Source organism: Lactuca virosa, chromosome 2 (genome assembly GCF_052849685.1).
Source record: "Lactuca virosa cultivar CGN04683 chromosome 2, Lactuca_virosa_CGN04683_v6, whole genome shotgun sequence".
In the NCBI taxonomy this organism is placed as follows: Eukaryota; Viridiplantae; Streptophyta; class Magnoliopsida; order Asterales; family Asteraceae; genus Lactuca; species Lactuca virosa.
The window spans coordinates 116,518,885-116,534,129 of NC_136427.1; the positions used below are offsets into that span (position 1 = coordinate 116,518,885).

Sequence of the window (15,245 nt, forward strand, 5' to 3'; positions counted from 1 at the left end):
GAGCTTAGTACGCCGTGTGTAATAGTCAGAGTGCTGACCTTTGACTTTCGTTGACTTTTTTTACCAATTGTGCCTTAGGAGGATTTGTGAGGATTTTTGAAGAGGCAAAATAGTCTTTTGCCCTAAATGTGGATTATACTTGTCTTTGGTCTAGTGGAGTATGGTAAGTATAATGGAGTATGGTAAATTACCTTAATTATTAATTAGGGTTAATTGGTGTAATTACTAGGCGGAGTCTAGTTCCGACAGCTCGGGTGTGAGTTTTATCAGTCATCTTTGCAAGGTGAGTATCCTCACTATTCTTACCTATGTGGTAGAATATTTTTATATATGTGATGACCAGTTGGGTCTATGTGCCATTACTTTGATATGAGTTACTATATGTGCTGAGACTTCGGGTAGTCTTCAGGGTTGCTGATAACCCACAGGGCGTGCTGTTTTTCCACTAAGACTGCGGGTAGTCTCCAGGGTTGCTGATAACCCATAGCTGTTTATTTTGTGTTGTGTTGTATGTGATATTTTGGGAAACTCGCTAAGTTTTGTGCTTATAGTTGATTAAATGTGTTTCAGGTACTTCTGAGGATTGTGGGAATGTGAAAGCTTGATTGTACACATTCTCCTGCAGTTTATGATTCTGAATATTTGGTACACTATGATATTTTGATGATAATTTGTATTTGACATCTGTGATTTTCTTGAGATGATTTTTATGAACAATGTTTTTATATCAATTTTAAAATGAAAATTTTGGTTTGGAAATTTGGATGTTACAAGGCATGAATAATTTCTATAATTTTATTATCACATGGGACTATTTCTGTAATTTTGTTTTACATTATTACACATGAGACATTTGTACAATTTTACTACTTACGTATAGCCCATTTCTATAATTTGTACATTTCCACTATTACATTGGAACAATTTCTATAAATTTACTATTGTATATCGATCATTTTTGTAATTCTACAAATTAAGAACACACTGAGCATTTCCATAACATTTACATTTTGCATAATGACCAAATTTGTAATTTTACTATTATTACATATGGACCATTTCTATAATATGGTTTTACACTATTATACATGAGTTATTCTATAAATTTAGTATTAAATAGGGACTATATATGTAATTTTCATTTCAAACATACAAACAATTTTTGTAATTTTACAAACATTTATATAATTTTACAAAATTTAAGAAAAAAAGCTATATTATTTGATGTGACTTTAAAAAAAACATTTGGCAAAATTTAATATATATCGTATAATGTTTATGATTTTAATAATAAAATAAATTATTATTTTAATAACATATAACTTATAATATTTTTTTAGTATATTAATATAAATTTTTACCCGACCCCATCCAACGTATTGTGATCGGCATTAAAAAGTTGTGTTTTAATGAGCACTTATGTACAGGTGCCACCTCTACACAATACTCTCATCACATGATTGCCATCGGACATGCATTCAACGTAGTGGGAGTAAGTTTCACCGATTTCTTGTGTTGTTAGTGAAAACGTAAAATCATAACATTTCTTCGATTGAATTGTTTTCTTTCATTCAAATTCCCCTTTTCTATTAAATGTGTAACTGATTCATAACTCCATCTTCAACTGGTATGATTCGGTCACAGATTTTTAAGTCGTCCCTCATTGTTTTGTTTCCGTGTTGTTCCAGATCGAGGACACAAGGTATCAGACTCGTTTATGAAGTCTGTCAATTTCTACTATGAACAACAATTAGCATTGGTATTGGTATTGGTATGTATCTTTTAATTCGTCAGAATTTCAATTTCAATATTTTCCCTTTAAATCGTATCGCCTCTTTAGTTATCCTATGGATGATCTGTAAACGCCAAGGGTTGGCCCGGTGGCAAAGCCACTGAAATCAAGTCCTTTCTTTGACTCTACTCTTGGGTGACGACGTTTTGCATGAACCCTGAAAGAGGGCATGTCGAAATGCCATGATTTATATGTATATTTATACAGCTGGGAATTTCACGAACTATCATTTTGCAGATGATAAGAAAATGGGGGTCATATCGAGACGTGTTCTGCCCCTGTGTAGCATCTGCTGTGTATGCTGCCCTGCATTGAGGGCTAGGTCCAGACATCCAGTAAAACGTTATAAGACGCTTCTCGCAGAAATATTCCCACGCTCTCAGGTCACAACTTCAACTTACTTCACTTTTTCTACTACGATTAAGTATAATCATACTATCTATTTTGGCTTAACTACATATATTATTTAAAGCTAGAATCTCCCTTCCTATTTCTAGGACAATTAACATTCTCGACTCATGATTCTTTTATCTGGTTATGGTGCTGTTTGAGACTGATTATTTTTTTAATCAATAACATCAAATGGCAGGATGGTGAGCCAAATGAGCGGAAGATTGGGAAGCTTTGTGAATATGCTTCTAAAAATCCTTTACGCATACCTAAGGTAAAACTTGTATCTTTCAATCTTTGATGTATGCTTGCAGTGTAATCAAATTAAATGCTCTTAATATGTAATCGTTCAGTATACTTAGTACACATCCGACCTCTTGAATTCACAGAGCATCTTGTTGATCCTAAATGATCATAGAATTTATTTCTTTTTCTAGAAACTTTGGTTAAGAATATCAATGTTATGCCGCTCTACAAGAAAAAGAGTTTTCCTTTATTTGTAATTATATGCTTGGACTCTCTAAAAAGTTTGTTGCAACTCCAAATCTGTTCTAGGAAATAATTAGAGATATATTTCCAATCATAAAAGATGCTTTGGTTCCTAGGAGAAAGATTGATTATCCCTTAGCCCTTAGGTTGGAGATTGTAATCCACGTGGATTAGGAAAAAAGTTGTTGCTTTCATTTGTGGGTGTATAGGGCTTTGCCTTGTCAGTTAGATTAATGTATTTCATGGAATTCTCGGTGAGCTAGCAACTTTAGGGTATCATCGCCATAATGCTGTTTAATTCTTAAAATTCTTATGCTTTTAAAAATGGAACTAGTTAACCTATATATAGTGATATTTGGGGGTAAAAAATTTGTATGGACCTTCCTCCAGGTTTGATAAAGCAATCTCCCCGAGCAAGCATCACCTAGGATGGGAAATCTAGGGATATATATATATATATATATATATATATATATATATATATATATATATATATATATATATATATAAAATGGAGCAATGGAATCACATCCTCATTATTAAACACTGAAAGAGAAGTTGTTATTGTTTATACATGTTGACAACATCATTGTGAGTGACAATAAAAGAGATGAGGAGGAACATCTAAATTCTCTCCCGAGTTGAACACTCAAATTAAAGGATTTGAGGAGTCTTAGATAAAGAATTGGTTGGTGACTCTCATGTTAGAACCGACATTGCATTCTGTAGCCAATATGCATTGTGAGCCCATCTATGCGCATACACCTAAGAATTGTTAACCACTCTACAGAATATTGAAATAGCTGAAGAAAGTGATACCAGAAAAAAAAAAAAAAGGACTATTATATAGAGATGTAGAATAGAGGCACCCGAGTTCTTACCCATGTAGATTGTGCTGACAGTGCTTTGAACTGATCATAGGATACTTACTGCTATTATGTTTGAGGGAACCTTGTCATATGGCAATTCGGGAAACAAATAAGCATGCCCTAAAACCCTTGTAGATTTATTTTAAAAAAAAAATGTTATTGAAGTTGAGTGACAAGCAATGATTGTATGTATCTATGATTTCTTCTTCTCTTACAGATCAATGATTACCTAGAGCAAAAGTTTTACAAGAATTTGCGGAATGAAAACATTGCTGCTGTAAAAATTGTACTTCTTGTTTACGGAAGATTGCTATCCACCTGTAAGACACAGATGTAAGTATGGATATGTTCATCCAGTCATCCTTTCTTCACTTTACTTGCTAGTTTTTAGGTATGTATTTTCAATGTTTTAACCTAAAGCTCTCTTCTCCCCACTGTTTTAACTCATACACATTTTATTGCTCCCATATGGAATTTAAAGATTTTAATTATATCAATCCATCTTTTGTCTCCCACTCCCGAGTCATGGTTGTGGTCTATTTCTTGGATTGCTTAGTTAATTTAGTTTCTGTTATTCTATGGTTACACAAGCTGGGCATTTTTTCTTTTCTTTTCTTGGTGTAATAGCTCTATGTCAAAGGCCTTAGGCCTTAGGATTGGCCTCTGATATAGGTTTCATCAGTTCTTCTTTTACTTTAGTTCCTTTTATATTCATGAAACTTTTTTGGTATAGTTGCAAATTCGCTTTGTTGATGCTCAACCTCTTTCATGGACATAGCTATTTTTTACATAATATACATACATACCACTTTGTATTGGATTTGAGGTCAGTTGTAATTCACCAGAAACTTTCAGGCCACTCTTTGCCAGTAGTTTCTTGGGAATTGTTGGGACCCTTTTAGAGGAAACACGACAAGATGAAATGCAAATTCTTGGTTGTCATGCTCTTGTCAACTTCATAAACAATCAGGTATATATATTGTCTCTGACTCATATTCAAGTATGATGTTGTTGCAAAAATTCATGTAAAAGAGTAACACAAATGTTGTTCACATGCATCCGGGAAAGGAGCAGTTTTATACCATATTTACTTTTCACCCCCGGCCCTTTTGATTTCATTTCCTGACTATTGACAAAGATGGTGAATGAATTTCAGGTGGACACTGCATACATGTTCAATCTGGAAGGCCTCGTTCCAAAGCTTTGTCAATTGGCTGAAGAAGTTGGAGATGATGAGAGAACATTGAGGTTAAGGTCAGCAGGACTTGAAGTGTTGGCCTTTATGGTAAGCTCACTTTCATTGCTCTATGTTCTTCATTATGTTTGTATAGCATGAATTTGATGATTACATATTGTTAGTAAACAATTGAATATCATAACATAATTTTCCAACTCTATTGTTGGTGGTAATTTTGTTATAAATACAAAATGTTTGTCTCATAGATATTTGGTCTAAAAATTTGTAAGCTAATAAACTAATGATAAATTTATAAACAAAATGTATCACTCATTATTTTTACGATAAAATTTCATTCTCACACTGTGCACACATTCGCCTAGTTTCTTTAGAGCATCTCCAATGATAGTTTTTTTGAGAGTTCATATATCAATAATCAACCTCAAAGAAAGCTTTTTACCATTGGAGTGAATTGCTTATTGGGTCAATAATACAACATGGTTAGATTCTATTAAATGCTTTTTTTTTAATCTATCGTTGCTTTTATTTAACTGTTTCATTTTACTCCCTTATATTATTTAACCTTTAAAGTTTTATTATATATGTTTTAACTAATTATTTTGTATCATTTCAATCTCCGATATTAAATGTTAAATTTGTAATGATGATATGATATTTTTTTTAACCGTAAATAATAAATGTCATAATTTTATCATCGTTTTTTCTTTAGAAGAAAAGAGCCGACATTGTAATATATTGTTTAATTTCATGTATTGTATGTAATATATTGTGTTTATTTACTATTATTGTGAAGTACTTTTTAATTTTATAAATATCACATACGTTAATATTAACAAATCATACGAGGGGGCTTTATAAAATATTTCACAAAGATGATGGTAAATTAGTTAACTTCATAAAAAGCTTTTGAAAGTGATGACTGATTGGAGATGAATTAAGTTAATAACATTTTGTTTGATAAAGTTAGTGGGGAAAGGTGACGTGGCAAAGCAAAAAAGCTATACATGATGAGGTCAAGATGCTCTTATCTAATTAATATACCTGTTGATCTTTTTCTTGGAGTAGGTGCGTTTCATCGGCGAGCAACCTCATGTCTCTATGAACTTTGAGAATGTATGTTGCATCTTCTCATCTCAACTCACTGTTAGTATAAAAGCATGGTGTAATATTCCCATAATCAATTACAAAAAACTCCAGAGACGTATATATATTAATTATGTAACTTGTGTTGGTTATGAATTAAATTGAAATAGATTATATCGGTGACTCTGGAAAATTATAGTGACCAACAACAGGAACACAATCCTCCCTTTCCTAAACCAGAAGATGTCCCTCCAGTGTAAGTGCCCTTAGTTTGAGTTTTTGAACATATATACCAAACCAAGTGTACTAAAATAAGGTCTTGATTTTGTTCAGGGATGCATACAAGAACCCTTGTTACTGGGCCCAGGTTTGTTTGCATAATATGGCCCAATCAGTGAAGGAGGTAACAAGTGTACGACATGTCCTGGAACCTCTTTTTCATAAATTTGACACGGATAAGCTTTGGCTCCCAGAGAAAGGGGTTGCCTTTTCTGTTCTCAAGTATCTGCAAAAGATGTTGGAGGAATCAGGTTAGCATGGAGTTAATTATAAGTAGTTGGTATGTATGTATGTATGTATGTATATAAGTAGTGTTTTTGAACTCAGATGACAGATCCCATCTATTATTGGCTATCTTGGTAAAACACGTTGATCACAAGGATGTTGTGAAGCAGCCGGTTTTGCAGTTACATATTGTAAATGTTGCTACACAACTGTCGAAGCATGCAAAGCAGCAGGATGCGTTGGTGAGCATTGTTGGAGCAATAGCCGATCTCATCAAACACTTACGCAAGTGCCTACAGAGATTATCTGGAGACGCCTCTGATACCTGCTATATTGATCTTCAGTGCGCTTTAGAAAACTGCATCTCAACTCTCTCATGTAAGGTTTGTAATGTGCCTTGTTCCTAATGCTCCTTAAAAATCTACCAACACTAAAAACTACAACTAACTCATGCATGCATGCATGTGTAATTAATTGTATATATGTGTAGGTTGGAGACGTGGGACCAATTCTGGATACCATGGCTGTACTGCTAGAGAAACTCCCCATTAGTTCTGCTATGGCTAGACCAAGTATTTCTGCTCTTTATCGAACTGCACAAGTTATAAGCTCCATTCCAAACATAACCTACTCCAGAAAGGCAAGTGAAAAATTCTTTCTTTCTTCCACCAGTCTAACTAAGTAACTTTAACCATATATATTTTGGAGTTTGCAGACGTTCCCTGATGCTCTTTTTCACCACTTGCTCTTAGCAATGTCACACCCGGATCATGAAACACGACTACTTGCACACCGTGTTTTCTCAATTGTGCTAATCCCATCTTTAAGTCAACCTTGGTCCATCCATGACCTAATACCTTCTCAAGCTGCCATTCCATCACTAATCTCACAAAAAGTAGCAGCAGATGGAAGTTTGTCCATTCACAAAGCGACACTTGAAACCATAGATGAAGAGACAAAGGAGAAAGAAAACCCTTCTACCCGTGATGGGAATGCAGTATGTTGCATATTTTACCTAACTATATTTTCTATATTGGTAAAACACAAAACCAAACAACTTTAATTCTACTTAAATTGAAGACTAACTTTCTGCAGGCCCTTACTTCCATGCGATTGAGTGGGCATCAAATGAGTCTTGTTCTTACATCCATTTGGATTCAGGCAACATCCATGGAGAATACCCCTGCAAATTTTGAGGCAATGGCACATACATATACTCTTGCCTTATCGTTTATATTGGCAAAGGTATGCCATATTCTTTGTATACATGTTGACTTTTTAAAAAAAAAAAAAACAAGCTGAGTGATTGGAGCTGGACAAGACTGAATTGCTTTTTGTTAGCAAAGTGGTCCCTAACTTCCACAACCTTGCAAAAAGCCCCCAAACCTTCATGTAATTTCAAAACAGCCTTTGAAGTAATATAAAATTGAAAAACAGTCCCCCCTGCAGTGTTAGATATCAGAAAATAGGCAAAACAGTCTCCGGATGTTCTGCAATCTGCAAAACTGACTGGGGTTTCTGAGGTTTGCAGATTGATCCTTGGAACATCAATAATTCTTACACAAACAATACCAGAAGTTTGGAAAATTTATCATCTACCAATAAAGCTTTACAAACTATAAACAACTTGTAGAACAAGAAGCAAAACATTCCAAATTACATTGTCTATTCGCTGAAATTGTTTACATGGTTTTCTTCAGAATTCAAATCATGTGGCCTTACTACGGTTTTTCCAGTTGGCATTTTCCCTCAGAAGCATCTCTCTGAGCCAACAAGGTAGTATTCTTCTAGATTTGAGTTTTGATGCAGTTGGGATATATATCCAATATTTACCCTTTTCTAGGTTTCCTTTTTCCTATTTTAATATCTTAAGAGATAGACCAGAGGACTATGCTTTATTTACATCTGTCGGTAGGCTTGGATGCTGACTATATCAATCAGTAAGTACAACTGCATTAGTAGAATAAAGATCATTTCTGTAGTTTTTCCCTGGTCCTGGTTCCAGATTAATATTTGTAATATCATTATGAACAATATAATGTTCTTTTTGTTAAGGATAAATATCATATTATCATTTTGATGAAAGTAATACTAATATGTAATAAGAAGAAATGAAAGTAAGGTGATATATATAAAAAAACAAATTAGTGAAAGTAGGTTGCTATTTTTTGGTTGTAAGTATCTAATGTGGGTTGGTTGTATGTGTAAAAGGTGTCCAACAACCATCTCAGAGAAGACCTTTATTTATGCTGGCTTCGTACATGATTATTGTGTCTGCAAAGGCATGCCATCTTTCGGAGCTGATTTCTATGGTTAGATCAACATTGACAGAAGAAACAGTCAGTTTTCACTTCATAGTTCATACTACTTAGATGTAACCTCAACTTTCACTTGTTTATGATAACATAACATCATACTTTACTTTCTTTCATTTTAGTTTGAAAAATCTGCCCACTTTTAGCAATGTCGTCCAAATACAAACTGCTACAACTGGATACATTTTCAAAATAGAATGTCCTAATAAGAAAAAAAAAATATTTGAAAGTACAATGTTATAATTACGTATATTTTACAAAGTATAATGGCTCAGTGAGAAATGATGTAATAAAACGAAATGGAAGTAGGATACCATAATTTGAAAAGGGCTAATTACACAAAAGACCCCTACATATTGGGTTTTTACCCAATTAAACCTTAACTTTAATTTTCTTCTAAAAAACCCTTATGTTTTTCCATATTTTCGATTTGACCCTTTTAACAGGTTTAACGGTAATCTTCCGGTTTACACAAAAAAAAATTTCTAAAAAAACCTAAACTTTTTCTTATTTTTAAAAAACCCTCACATTTTGCAAACTTTTTTGTTTTGGCTCATACTTCCTATGTTTTCATGTTGTTGCTGTTTATGATGTTCTTGATAGTTTTCAAGATTAAAATCTGAAGGATGTTTGTTTTTTTTCAAAACAAAGAGAAACGATGTTGTGTCCAATTCTTGTTGACAAAATACATAAAAAAAAAATCTATTTACAGTTGCTCGGAGATTGTAGCAGGTGAAGAACAGCGGTCTAAGTTAGCTTGGTATCTTAGATTACTTGGAGTTCAAAAGTTGTCTTTATCCATAAGCCATAGACCATATGCCATAAGCCATATACCATAAGCTATAAGCTATACGCCATTAGCCATGAGGCTTAAGCCATAATCCATAAGCCCTAAGCCATAAGCCGTTTTGTTTTGAAAAAAAAATCAAATGTCTCCATCAGATTTTAATGTTAAAAACTATCAAGAACACCATAAACAGCAGCAACATGAAAAACAGAGGAATTATGAGTCAAAACAAGAAAGCTGGTCCAAACAAAAAAGTTAGCAAGATGTGAGGGCTTTTTTCGAAAAAAGAAAAAGTTGAGGTTTTTTTAGAAAAACATCGTGTAAAACCGGAAGATCACCGGTAATCTTGCTAAAAGAGCCAAATCAAAAAATGAAAAAATGTAAGGGCTTTTTTAGAAAAAGAAAAACCAATATATAGTCTTTTATGAAATTAAGCCTTAAAAAAATGGAATTATATTGCTTGCTATTTCGTGCGTTGAGCCCATTCTTAATCGGTAGATATGGGTTCAAATCTTGTTGATGGAATTCTTTTTTAACCTAACTCGATATTCCATATGGTTTTCATAATTTGAGGGGCCACTTCTGTTTTTGTGATGGGACTAAAATATGTTGGACTACCCTGGCTCCTTTAACATTTAGATATTTTCTTTGCATGTTGATTGAGGGACATTCTAAATGTTCGATTTAAATCAGGGCTAAATGCACGAAATAGCAACTTATTTTCATTATAGCACTATACTTTCAACCTTTTCTTATTATGGCATTGTACTTTCAGTTTTCCTTATTTACATTACATGAAAAATCTACCTAATCATCGCATCAAAAAAAAAAATTGTATTTGGAGGACATTACTATAGTTTTGGGTAGATTGTTTTGAAGTACAATGTTGTAATAGGAAGAAATGAAAGTATGATGCTATAATAAACAAATCAATGAAAGTGCATTGCATTGCATTTAGTCTCTTAAAATTATTATGAGTGTGAGTGTGAGTGAACTTGCTGTATTTACTAAAGTTATACCATATATCAGGTGGATCCATATCTTGTCTTGGATGAAGATATTAGGCTGCAGGCTATTTGTACAGAACCGGGTGACAAGAACTGCTATGGGTCACAAGCAGATGAAGGCTTTGCAGTTAATGCACTCTCTTCAGTTGATTTAAAGGATCAACAATTAAAAGATACACTCTCGATGCACTTGGTATCAAGGGTTGGGAGATCATCGGAGGTAATAACAACCACCCTCTTTGATTTTTTGATTTTTTTTTTTTTTGCTTTTCAGTTGGCAATGTATTTCTATTGATTTGTTTATGATAGCATTCTACTTTTATTTTTTCCTATTGTAGCATTGTACTTATCCAATTATGGTAAACCTCCACTGAGGTTTAGGAGATACTTCCTCTGTTACAGCCTGTTTGTAATAAGCAGTCTTACTGGGGGCATTTATGTCTTTTATCAGTAAGTCGGTGAAAAGGAAGAGGGGGTGTATAAGAAGAAGTCTGTTTTGAGTTGTTGGGTAGCTAGCTTGTTTTTGTTCATTGAACTTGATTCTTGGGAGATACTGTGCATCTCGAAGGGGAGAATGATATTAATGCAAAATTCATTTCAATTCTTCTGTCTTACTTCTCAAAAGCTAGACAGACCATAGAAAAAATTTCCAGTGCTATAATTAGTTATTAAATGACTCTCAAGTTTCTGAAATTACAAAAGGGCCCTGGAATGGAAGTTTAACATTTTGGTTTTAGCCATTAAAGTTGCTATATAAAATTTTGGGAAAATAATAAACTGGTCCATTTTTGGTTAGAAATTTCACTTTATCCCTAACTGCATAAATTGTGATTTTTGGTTAAAAACCAAATTCAGTCGTGAATCTAAGTGTCTTGTGTTTATTTGCATATTATTACTGGCACAGCAAATAAATCCTGTTTGTATATTGTAAATTACGTTCAAACCTGAAAACTAATACGGAAAAGAGTTATATGTCCCGACTGTTGAAAGAACATGTAGGCAACTTGACAAAAAAAAATCCAGAACATAAATTAAATTTGTAGGTGTTATTGTCCTAATAAAATTATGTAAGAGTTTTGGTTAGCTAGATGACTATGAACTTGTTTTAAGGGCCAATAATTACCAGGTGTTATTTTCGTGATTGTTTGCTTGCATGCATGCTGTTCTTTCATCATGATAGGTTCATGCGGTTAAATTAATGCTTTCTAAATACATGAACTTGAATACTTGGGACCATTTGACTGATAAATAGATAATAATATGGCATAAGTAAATATTTCTGAATGTTGTTTCAGGAACAAGAAGTATCAAATATGAAGGCACAACTTTCACAGTGTTTCTTGCCTGATGAGGAATATCCTTTAGGAGCTCCGCCGTGCCCACAAATGGAGCTTCAGCCTATTCATCAGGTTATATTTTTTATTATTCAATTATACCATGCATGCACATCTTCTTTCACTTGCGTCTGTAATTATATATTGATCTGGTGTATGTTCTCTGATATTTGACAAACACATGCTACGTTTTCATGATGCAACAAAAGGAGTAGGTTTTTACTTCCCTATATTTACAAAAATGTTTTTCTTGTCCTAGGATATGCCTCATGCTGCCTCAACAGAAGAAGATGAATTTTCAGATGAATCAGATCACAAACCTTCACTTGACATTATAAGTGTTGACCAGCTATTGGAATCAGTATGTCTTTTTACTCTATCACCTGTCTTTTGTGTAATTATTTGTTACTATATATATGCTCATTGTGATCTCCATGTACATGTAAAATAAATACATGTCCATGTATGTTATCATTGTAACCTGTGAAAAATTAGTCGATTGGAACAAAATTATAAAGTTTAGTGACCTAGGTAGGACGTATAATAAAACTCATGTGGATGCTATTTCAACAAAACTTGACTGAGTGACTTAACTGGAACAAAATTAGAAAGTTTAGTGATCTTGGTTTGGATGTACAGTTAGAAATTTAGTGACCTGCAGTGCAATTCACATTTATGTGAAAGGGCTATATGCACAAAAAGGGAAATCTCCGATAAAATCCTAATATTTTCGGTCAGTTTACAGTTTAATCCCAACATTTATTTTTCAAACAGAAAAGTCCCGATCATCTAAATTTATAATGATAATCTGTCATTTTCTGTTGAAAAACAAATAAATAATAAGGACTGTTTCGTTAATTTGGGGACAATATAAACTAATCGAGACTTTTCTGTTCAAAAAATAAAATTTGTGATTAAACCGTAAACTGGCCCAAAATATTGGAAGTTTATTTGAGATTTCCCTGCACAAATATAGCAATATACCGAGCTTCTATTTATTTATTTTATTATATTTATAGCATCCCCCTTTCATTTCTTTCTGTTACAACATTTCAATTTTTTTTCTTATTAAGTCATTGTACTTTGAAAAATGCACACAATTATAGCATTGTACTTTCAGTTTTTTTTCTTATTAGGATTTTGTACTTGTAAACATTAGCAGTGAAAATTGCTTTGTATTAAATGCCAGTGCTACAATTACAATTGGGTAGATTTTCCAAAGTGCAATGTTGTAAAAGGAAGATTCTAGCATAGAATGTTATTTGTTATAAACAAATATATGATAGTACGTTGCTATTTCTTGAATCTAACTCTATGCACCAACTATCTTATAACCAAGCCAATGTATCTAGGTTTGCACAAAACCTTTTGAGCTTCAACTTTAAGCATTCCTTATTTCATCATCACCCCATGCCTGAAATAAGGATATTATTATACATACACAAATAAATGAAAGTACGTTGTTATTTCTTGCATTTAGCCCTTGTATTAAAGTTAATATATATATATATATATATATATATATATATATATATATATATATAGGACAGCGTAACCTACCTAATTATAGCAGTGAAAATTTGTTTGTATTTGGATGACATCGCTATAACTGAGTAAGATTTTTCAAAGTACAATGCTATACGAGAAAGAAACGAAAGTAGGATGCTATAATAAACAAATCAATAAAAAGTATGTTGCTTGTTTTTTGCATGATAACACAAAAATGAATGACAACTTAACTTGTGTCACTATGCTATCAGGTAGCGGAAACGGCCTCTGATGTAGAAAACATGGGGGATGAGTCCTCACCTGCACCTTGTCCTTATGATCAAATTAAAAATCAATGTGAGGATCTTGTTACTGGTAAACAGCACAAAATGTCTCTCCTTCAAAGCTTTAAGGAGCAACATGAAGCCTTGGCATCCGGTGACCATGATCATAATATATCAAAAAATGTAAGAATATTAAATATCTTTCTATATATGAATGTTTTCTGCCACAAAGATACCAAGGTAGTGTTTGGCATCATGGAAAGCGGGACGGAATGGAACGGATCATTCCATTTGAATAAAAAGAAGTTATTTGTTTTGTCTGAGGAAATGGAACAAATCAAACAACTTCTTTTTATTCCACCTATCACATTCAATTCCATCAAACCAAACAATAAGCATAGGTGGTTAGGACAAATCTTGCAATTTTTGTTCCACCCAAAAAGGTAGGAAATAGTCAAGCTCTGTGCAAAAGACGTGAATGCCCTTATCATTGAAAATAGCCCTAGAAAGTTTGTCCCATGTAACAAACATAGTCGATTGGAACACTAGAGTTTCATCTCCAATTTATGTATGTGATCCTTGAAATATGTTGATTTTAATACATGTTGGTGAGTTAAATGTTTGTTGGTGTTTGGAACAGCAATTGGAGGTGGAAGAAGTGGAAGATGAATCATTAACAAGCATAGATAGGGCTGTGCATGTACCTCCTTTAAGCCCAAATAGACAACAATCTTTCCGGTTACCACCGCTAAGCTCTTATGACAAGTTTTTGAAGGAAGCAACATATTAATTATTATTATTATTATTAGGGAACTTCACTCCACATATTTGTGTCTTGTAGATATGCACGCATAGCATAGCATAGCAGCTTACACTTCACATAATATTCTTTTAGCAGATAATTGAGTAGATTTTTTAAAATAAACATTAATTAATAAGAACAAAAAAAATTAATGTGCAGTTTTGTAATAGAAAGAACATTCTATAATAAAGGTATGATGTTTCTCGCACTTGGCTCATTAACTATCTTTGCCACCTGTGTTGTGTGTCCATTTAGATGCCTAGTTTCAAATTATTTTTTATTAACACGGTATGTAATTATATAAAATAAAATATTTAGATGCCTAGTTTCAAATTATTTTTTATTAACACGGTATGTAATTATATAAAATAAAATCATTACTAAACAAAATTGCAATCCATCTAAATGCAACTTTTCAAACTTCAAAGCCAAGAAAAGCCCATATTTTAAAACTTCATTATTCGTTTGGTAAAAGATAAACCCATTTGAAGTTTCACCCATGTTTAAGTAATAATTGACGTCATAAGTTGTGAAAATTACTATGCTACTAATATGGACAATTCTATTTAATTTTTACCCATACTTTTATTTCGTTATCTATAATAGCAACATACTTTTACATATCTTTAATATATATTAAAACAGAAACCTTATGACATCATCACAAATAATTTGGGCCCTTTGATCGTATTTCAATCCTATGTTTTCCACCCTTAGATCAAATTGTTGACATCATCCCCAAATTGAATGTATTTAATTCCAATAAAAGTTTTCCAATTATCAAACAAAATTAACTTACATCCGTTGAAATGGAATGTATTTAATTCCAATAAAAGCTTTCCATATTTTAAATCTTGAATTTCTGGTTATAAACGTTTTAATATGGTCAACTTTAAAAACATA

At 32.8% G+C, this 15,245-nt stretch overlaps 1 protein-coding gene across 4 annotated transcripts; it reads left to right on the forward strand.

Moving 5' to 3' along the window:
• The first annotated feature begins 1,435 nt into the window (after positions 1–1,435).
• LOC145159389 (protein SEMI-ROLLED LEAF 2-like) lies at positions 1,436–14,550 on the forward strand. 4 transcript variants are annotated; one of them, XM_079078352.1, is made up of 21 exons: positions 1,436–1,492; positions 1,689–1,771; positions 2,030–2,175; positions 2,382–2,456; positions 3,758–3,873; positions 4,396–4,510; positions 4,697–4,825; positions 5,804–5,851; positions 5,992–6,077; positions 6,155–6,351; positions 6,428–6,708; positions 6,816–6,965; positions 7,041–7,322; positions 7,406–7,570; positions 8,026–8,101; positions 8,537–8,664; positions 10,457–10,654; positions 11,730–11,843; positions 12,028–12,129; positions 13,529–13,723; positions 14,181–14,550. In XM_079078352.1, exons 3-21 carry the CDS (start codon positions 2,041–2,043, stop codon positions 14,328–14,330), a joined length of 2,742 nt encoding a protein of 913 aa, XP_078934478.1. In that variant the 5' UTR covers positions 1,436–1,492; positions 1,689–1,771; positions 2,030–2,040; the 3' UTR covers positions 14,331–14,550. The 4 variants fall into 4 exon arrangements, with proteins under 4 accessions (XP_078934478.1, XP_078934481.1, XP_078934480.1 ...); XM_079078355.1 differs by having other exon boundaries at positions 8,537–8,637; XM_079078354.1 differs by having other exon boundaries at positions 7,421–7,570.
• The last annotated feature ends 695 nt before the right edge of the window (positions 14,551–15,245 follow it).